This window comes from Etheostoma spectabile, chromosome 5 (genome assembly GCF_008692095.1).
Source record: "Etheostoma spectabile isolate EspeVRDwgs_2016 chromosome 5, UIUC_Espe_1.0, whole genome shotgun sequence".
Taxonomy (NCBI): Eukaryota; Metazoa; Chordata; class Actinopteri; order Perciformes; family Percidae; genus Etheostoma; species Etheostoma spectabile.
This window is the reverse complement of record NC_045737.1, coordinates 8,124,949-8,132,553: the sequence shown is the minus strand read 5'-3', so window position 1 is coordinate 8,132,553 and position 7,605 is coordinate 8,124,949. Positions and strand designations below refer to the sequence as shown.

At 41.4% G+C, this 7,605-nt stretch overlaps 2 protein-coding genes across 3 annotated transcripts in view; both read left to right on the top strand.

Annotated features, from left to right (window-relative positions):
* Nucleotides 1–473: 473 nt before the first annotated feature.
* On the top strand, nucleotides 474–7,274 carry si:ch211-108c6.2 (uncharacterized). The gene is made up of 3 exons (XM_032515894.1): nucleotides 474–550; nucleotides 2,232–4,464; nucleotides 7,219–7,274. Exons 2-3 carry the CDS (start codon nucleotides 2,238–2,240, stop codon nucleotides 7,272–7,274), a joined length of 2,283 nt encoding a protein of 760 aa, XP_032371785.1. The 5' UTR covers nucleotides 474–550; nucleotides 2,232–2,237.
* Nucleotides 5,263–7,605, top strand: part of coro1ca (coronin, actin binding protein, 1Ca) — a 35,347-nt gene continuing 33,004 nt past the window's right edge. Inside the window, exon 1 of one of the 2 annotated variants that reach the window (XM_032515168.1) lies at nucleotides 5,263–5,499. The gene's annotated coding sequence lies outside the window, so the exon portion shown is untranslated. The remainder of the gene's footprint in view (nucleotides 5,500–7,605) is intronic. The other variant, XM_032515169.1, reaches the window with a different exon arrangement.

Sequence of the window (7,605 nt, the reverse complement as noted above, 5' to 3'; positions counted from 1 at the left end):
CTCACTCCTGGATGTACCCAGATTGGCCACATTTATTCACCATTTATCCCAGACACAAGCAGCCATTTACCATCTATTTATCTTAACTAGGTTTCTGGACTGAAGCAGAATGTTTTATCCAGACCATGACACCAGCATGCAGATACCGTTAGGTAAGGGACACAGAAAAAATAAGGCATTCCTCATATTCAGTCTTTGTGTCAGAATCTCCATTGATCATATCATCTTGTTTTATTACCCGCTCTTCCACTTGGATACAAGGTGAAAAGGTTTTGCATCTAAAATCTCAGCTCAGGATCACACTTGAAACACATTCTCCATATACCTGAAATTAAAGATTACTTCTCTAAGGTTTCGCAAGGCAGCAAAAAGTAAACCTACAACTGTGAGTGTCCTGATTATATTAGTCAAATGTGCTGTGACATCACATGGATGCAATATAAGGCTCCTATTGCTTGTGCATTTGAGAGAGGACTGAACATCACCAAACAACCAACAAAGAGCACTCTGTCGGTCTTGAGAGAGACAACTTGGCTACGGCGTCTTGCTGGTAAGTGTCAGCTGCAAAATATGATAAGAGATCAATATTGTATGAATCTATAGTGTAAGAATAGGTAGCTGTCAGGAGCTGAGCCAGGCCTATGCCCCGCTTTGGTGTTGGTGGGGGGGAAATCATAAGGTCTTTTTTCCAGATGCTGAAACTTGCAAGAAGTTCTTGGTTCATTGGTTTTTGAATTCCTGTATGTCTGAGTATGTTGAAACAGTAGAGCGCATGGTAATCAAGTGATCAGCTTTAGGCATTCAGGGAGGATGAGACAGGATAACACAGCAGTTGTTAACAGGGATAACAACCGCCTTAAGGGAAGAGGTTCCCCACACTGACTGCTAGAGTAGGTGGAAGATGATCAATTCATTTTCACTGATCTCCACAATGGATTTAACATGTCCACATGATGATAGATAGTGCTGTAACTTGTAACTTATTTGATTGATGCCCTCACACTTTATATTTTTGTATTCTAGGTGTTATATTTCATTTATTTCTGTTCATGTATTTCTCTCTCTCTCTCTCTCTCTCTCTCTACATGAAAAACAAACTTTGTATCTTCTCTCACAGCTGTGTCACCATTGTAGGGTGATAGCGTTAGCTCTCTTAGCCAAGTGTCTGGCCAGTGTGCAGCCTTGTCGGATGATGAGACAAAAGCAGTCATATGTTGTCACACAGACAGGGCATGAGGCTGTAGACAGGAAACAGACTCATGGTCCAGATCATTGTCCATTGTTCCTCTCCATTTTCTTTGCCTACTGCTGCAGTTTAGTGGACAAAAACGTATTAAACAATGAGACAGTCTCATGGAAAAGTTGGTTGCTGCACCATGGTGATTCAGGTTTTGCCTAATATGTTCTGCTTTCTTGTTAACTGCTGCTTTCATTCCACCTCCTCCTACTGCTACTAATGCGAGATAACAATAACAGCAATCAACAGTTCTTGTGACAAGCCTGATTAAATACCTAACATATCCAAAGTTAGATTGACACAGGGCTCTATATAATTTACACTTTTAAATCTGTGAATGAAATATTTATGTCAACAGAGTTTTTGAACTGCTAATATCATGTCTTCCTCATACATGTAATATATGTGGGATCACACAAAGACTGGACTGACAGGCGCCTTATCAGTTAATTGAAACCAAATCAGACAAAACATTCTGATAACAAAAAGTGTGACACAACAAGCCTGTTCCTGTTGTCACAAACTGCTGTGATACTGATTATCCCAAAAGATTGATCACAGATTTTACATGTCAAACACTGTTATTCTGAGGATAAGGCGTTATCTCTGAAATACAGACACTGCTAAATTACTTATCATTCCCAACAATTATTCAAATGTAAAAGTAAGATTGCTGTATCTTGTGACTGTAATTTGATCAAAGGTTGAGCAGCTGTGGACTTTGCAAGTGCATGGATAACCAACAGAGGGTATTCTATACCATAGAAAGTCATAGCAAGTCATAAGATACTCCAATTCACCAATTTGAGTTGTTTGGTCTCTTCCCAAAACTAACTCTTCTGTTTCAGCTGATTTTAGTGTATTATTCAAACAGGAAATATGGGGTCTGCAGGCAAAATAAACTTCTTCCGGGCTGGCATTCTTGTAACAGGTGGCATAATTTGGAAGGATTGGTGTGTTGTTGTGAGTTTAAAACCATTGTCTTTCTCCATAGACCAGTATGGGACAGAACCAGGATAAACTAGGAGAGGGAGAACAGGCCATTGGTGAAGGTTTGAAGGAGATGAGGCCAAGCCCTGACTCTGGAGGAGCATGCAGTCATACATGTGATGTCATGGAGGGAGGAAGCTCATGTGAGGAGGAGGCTGGTAACACCAGAGGAAATTCAGGAAAACCAGACACTCAGGATTTGGACGGGAGCCCCAGCCAAGAGCCAACATCACCTTCTAGTGAGAAGAACATAAATTTGTGGGTGAGCCCTTTCGTTGCAAAGGAGGTGAGACAGGGAGGGGCTGCAGAAAAGGAGGGAGGAGGAGGAGGAGGCAGGACCGCTCCACTGGTTCCACAGGAGACAGACAAGAACCAAGAGAGTAGTGCAAAGATTGAGGAAAGAGCTGGAGCACATAAGCTGTTCAATCAAATCAAGAGAGAGGAAAAGAATACTAAGGAAGAGACTCACACATCCTCAAAGATCAAGATGGATTATCAGGATAAGGGAAGCGTCCAATATGAGAAGATCCAAGATCAAATCTTCTCAGCTGGAGTTGTAAATGAAAAGTCTGGCACTGCTGTTAACGCAGAGGATGCAAACTCACTTGAAAACACTATAGAGGACTCTGTGATGGTGAAGATGAGCCGATGTGGAGCTCATGCAGGAGGGGAGTTGTTACTGTCTGTTCAGCAAGATCAACATGACACCATCATGGCGGAAGTTGAAGATATTAAACTCTGTGAGGGAACAGTGGGCTGCTTGATTGAGACGAAGGAACCGCCTACAGCTCAACTCCAACATCCTTTGAAAAACAGTCTGCAGAAAGAGTCTCTCTTAGGCATGAGTGATACCATTCACTGTAGACCTCCAAAAGAGAGGGCAGAGAATGATACAAAAGAGGAAATATGTGAGGTTTTGAATGACTACTCTTCACTAAAACCAAAGGTCACTGACACAGCTGATCAAAGGGAGTCAGTGAGGCCTTATCTACCAATGGAGACAACTGAAACAACCACAAATCAAAAGGTAGACTCTTGTTCAACATGTAATCCAGCCTTTGAACCAAGTTCTATTTTAGAGAAGCTACTGGAGCGAAACCGAAAGGAGACATCCCCAGTTCTTTCAAAAATAGAAGAGGTTGACACAAACGACAAGAACACAATGGATATTGTTGCAAAGGGAACCCTTGACAGCGCTGCAACAGAGCTATCCACCAATCAAATTGATCAGTCTGATGTAAATACACCTTCAGCATGTGACATGAATAGGTTGAACAAGAAAGAAAACCATGCAACCAAAGGTCATCATGTTAGGGGCGCGGACGTGAAACAAGCAGCTGCTGTGGACAGTATGACTTCAGATTCTTTTCAGCCTGAAGTGATTGGGAATACCATGTGTGAAAGCTCACTCACAAAATCCCAATGTTCCAAAGCTTTTTGTCTGAATGCAGAGGACATTAACTCAACAGATTCTTCAGTCAATGAGGATATGGAGATAAAGCCAAACATGACCCCTTTTAAAAACCTGTTTAAAGACAACTTACAATCAGCTGCCTCACATGAGAGAACATCTTGTAAAGTGAGTGGTGTGATTACTGAGGAATCTGCATCTTTATCAGTATTTGATGTAAAGTCATCACCCACCAAAAGCGATAGACAAATTGCAGACTCATGCTTTTTACTCACTGATGAGAAGACAGAAGCCAGTACCATAAGGCCACCGCTACAAATAATGAGTGACAGCGAGTGCAAAGCTGATCCGCAGTTATCTGGCTCTGCATGTTTTGATGCTCAATCTATAAGGAGGAAGAAGGTGAAGAACTCCACTGAGGACACTGCTGCACCAACTGTGAATGCTGGTTCAGTTTTGGTTGCAGCTGGCACAGTTATCCCTGAGGAAAGACACCAGATCATAAGGCAGGATCTTAATATGAGCCTTAACATAGAAAACATGATGCCAGATCAACCTGATGAACAACTTGGAAAAGAGGGAAATGACAGCGTCTCACTGAGAGATAAATCCCAAAGCAATCCCAAATCTAGGCCTGTCTCAGAACTCATAAAGGAGACCATTCAACTGCATGAAAAGCTGCAGCACCAGGACCGAACAAAGCCAGCTGAAATCAAGTCTGATGAGCAGGGCCAGTCTGTGAAGGTAGCACAGATGAAAGCAGCTTTTGACTCAGCTCAGAAGTCCCCAGACAAGGCAATTGAGAGGAAGCCATCAGTGAGAAGAGGTAAGGGTAAAATCTGGCTTACAACAAAAAATGTAAATATACACATATATACAGCAAATGTACAAACTACTGTATATACTATCAAATGAGTAGAAGCTGTGGAAAGTGCAAAACACATAAGGTACAGAAATAAATCAGTAAGTCATTTGGTAGGCTATTAAAAAAAAAACAATTAAGTCTGCGTTTTTTATCCACAAACCATAATAATTTGGGCTGCCAGATTCACCACAAAAACTTGCATGAACCCTAATCTACGAGTCTACGATCGAAGAGTGAAGGAGGGTAAAGACGTAATAGATTGGATGATGGAATGCAGCTGTTTTCAAAGGTCTGCATCACCCTGGATGTGTGAAATAACGCCATCTTGTGGTGCTGTGATACACTTGTGGTACATTGTGTTCTTCAGGAGAATTGGGAGATATTTCTGATGTCATAAAATGATATCTAGAAGAGCAATATTGTATGGGCATATGCATGTCCCATTGTTTCGCACTCTACCTATTTAACTAGTATGGCCTTACCTGTCTACCCCTCACAAAAAAGAAGTACATAAACCCCATTCATGTATGAATAAATGTGATAATTTGGGTAAGTAGAATTATGTTTTTTTCTGATGATGGTATGATTACAATACAATAGCATCATAATGATAAATACATGTTAAATTAATCAAATTAGACAATAGGGGTTTCACAATAATACCAAAGGTTTTTTTAAATACCATAAAGCCACCATAAACACAATTAATGGTGATTTTCGGTAACTGGGAACCTGAAGACATGAGGCGTGAATTTTCTTCCTTGTTATCCAAAACGTCGCTCTGATTGGCTGTTGAAGCTGTCCGTCTAAGGTCACTGAGCCACACAGGGCTCGCCAAGCCAAATCAGGGACCGAGACTAGCGTTGGGGAAAGAGCACACAGAGCAAGTGGTGTGGTGTCAGCAGTGGCTCAGGCAGAGGGAGGAATCAAGTGGGATACGCGTTGGGCTGTGTTATATCGTTCGGCTTTCGGGATACTTTCATTTCCTCTCAGAAGGTAGGTTACAGATTATTTTGAGTTTTATGACATTTTTTGTTTGTCTCACCACCCTTTAATTGGTTGTAATGGTCTTCGTTTGTCCACATAACGTTACAGCCATCCAGACAGGAAAGTGCATGCGCTAGCTAAAATGAATTGGGATAGTCGTAGAACTGTTTTTTTTTTTTTTTTAGCTAGCACTAGCTTTCAACGGCGGTTAACTGACAGTTTAAATAAGTTTCTAACCTGTAACCAAAGCAATTGGCTGTCTCAAGCTAGTTTTTTGTTCCTTTTTATGTTAAATGGGTTTGGTGGATAATTCACGACATGAAACGTGCTGTTGCACGTTATTGAGCGGGGTGGGGTAACATTAGCTAGCTAACCATAGTGCGGCAGGGAAACTTATCTCCATAGATCCACATTCACGGAGGTGCAGGCAGCACAGCCGCGCCCTGGTCTCTGGCACCCTGACTGTTAATAAAGGCTGTTCACATTGAACAATAGGCTCCAAACAAACTAAACATCCAAGAATTAACAATATCATTAATAGAGACGAACATTTTTTTTTCTCCAAATGTGTCTCTTTGATTTATTTCCAATTTCCGGAATATTCATCCAGATGCCAGGGTTAGATTTGACCCACTAACACATTGGTACGGAAGATAGGTCTAAATGGGAAAGGGTCATAGCATAGGAGCGGTCGCTGCTTCCATGCTAGCAACTAAGATGTTAAAATCACTGTGTCTTCCACCAGCTCTGCTTGTTTCGCCATAACACGTGCAAAAATGTTGGTATGGAATTATGCAAAATCAGTGCAGATAATTAACATGTTATAGTCCTAGTCAGTGAGGGCAGAACTATCGTGTTGCGGCACCTGAGTCTGCTGCTCAGTCCATCGGTTTAATGTTGACAGCTGTTTTAAATCGGAGTCCTTTTGCAGCCAAACAAGGATTTGGTTTAATCATGTTCAAGTCAAATTTAAGATAGGGTACATCATTTACTAGTAGTGCTTGCATTTAAAGGCATCTTATTGCCTGAGAAGTCTGGTCTACCTAAATGTTTTGGACCACATATGTTGTAATTAAATTGGGTTTGCACATTAATGGATTTCTTTTTTTTTTTTTATAGGGAAATGCAATCTTGGAGTGTGACATAAGTAGGGCTTCCACTGAAGATTATTTTTTTTTATTGGTTGTTTTGATTCATCATGTCTTTTTAAAAGGGAAATAAAATATCGTCCATCCTAAGCTATGAATCATACATGAACAATCATACCAAAGCCTATACATATTGAATTAACAATGATACAAAAAATAAAAAGCAGCAAATTTTGAGTGACTGAAAATAAACAATTAGTTATTTTTCTGTCCCTCAGTTAATCAATTAATTGAGCCCTTGTAAGAAGTATGATGAATAAGCCCCACCCTGTGAATCTCAATTCTCAATTGATCCTAGGAAGATCATTAAAGATGCTCCCCTTTTCACTTGGCAGTTGTAAATAGTCCTTGCAGTCAAGCCTTAGTGGTTGGGTGATGACCCAAATAGTCCTCTGTGTGACCCCTCCATCTGTACTCCACCACCGGCTCATTTGCTTGCCTATAACAATAGGGCAGTTTGATTTGTACAGTAATGACTGTCGTTAGAGTGCCAAAAGGGCAACATGATATGCATATTTGGCCCCTGTCTTGAACTAGGTTATGTAGGTCCCCTGTGTAATCAGCTTTGTGGTTGGAGAAGTTTCCCCTGCCTGGACTCGCTGTGGGATGCTGAGCGACCCCAGGGTCAACAGCTAACAGTACTACAGCTGTGTTTGGGCTTGTTAACCATACTAGACGAATCAACCTCTGCTGGTTGTGCTGCAGTACAAGGTCTTTAGGCGTGCATAGCCTGCCTTCCTATAGCAAAGCTGAGAGAGGAAGTGGGCCAGGAAGTAGAGGGGGGGGAAAAAAAGAATACGATGTGAGGAAGTGTTTGTTCCTATCAAATGCAGCAAGGAGGGCTGATGTGGGCTGTGGTGAATTCACAATTGCATGTTTGAATTGGTTTCAGGAGGATCGTATCGTTTCGTATCCATTTATTTCATCCGTGTTGAAGGAGGTCTGGCTGTTCCCTGCTGGCCATCTG

Excerpts from the sequence above, each read along its gene's own strand:
- si:ch211-108c6.2 (XM_032515894.1), top strand. The coding sequence starts at position 2,238 with ATGGGACAGAACCAGGATAAACTAGGAGAGGGAGAACAGGCCATTGGT. Across the intron at positions 4,465-7,218 it reads GAAGCCATCAGTGAGAAGAG|TTTCCCCTGCCTGGACTCGC; the intron begins GTAAGGGTAAAA and ends TGGTTGGAGAAG.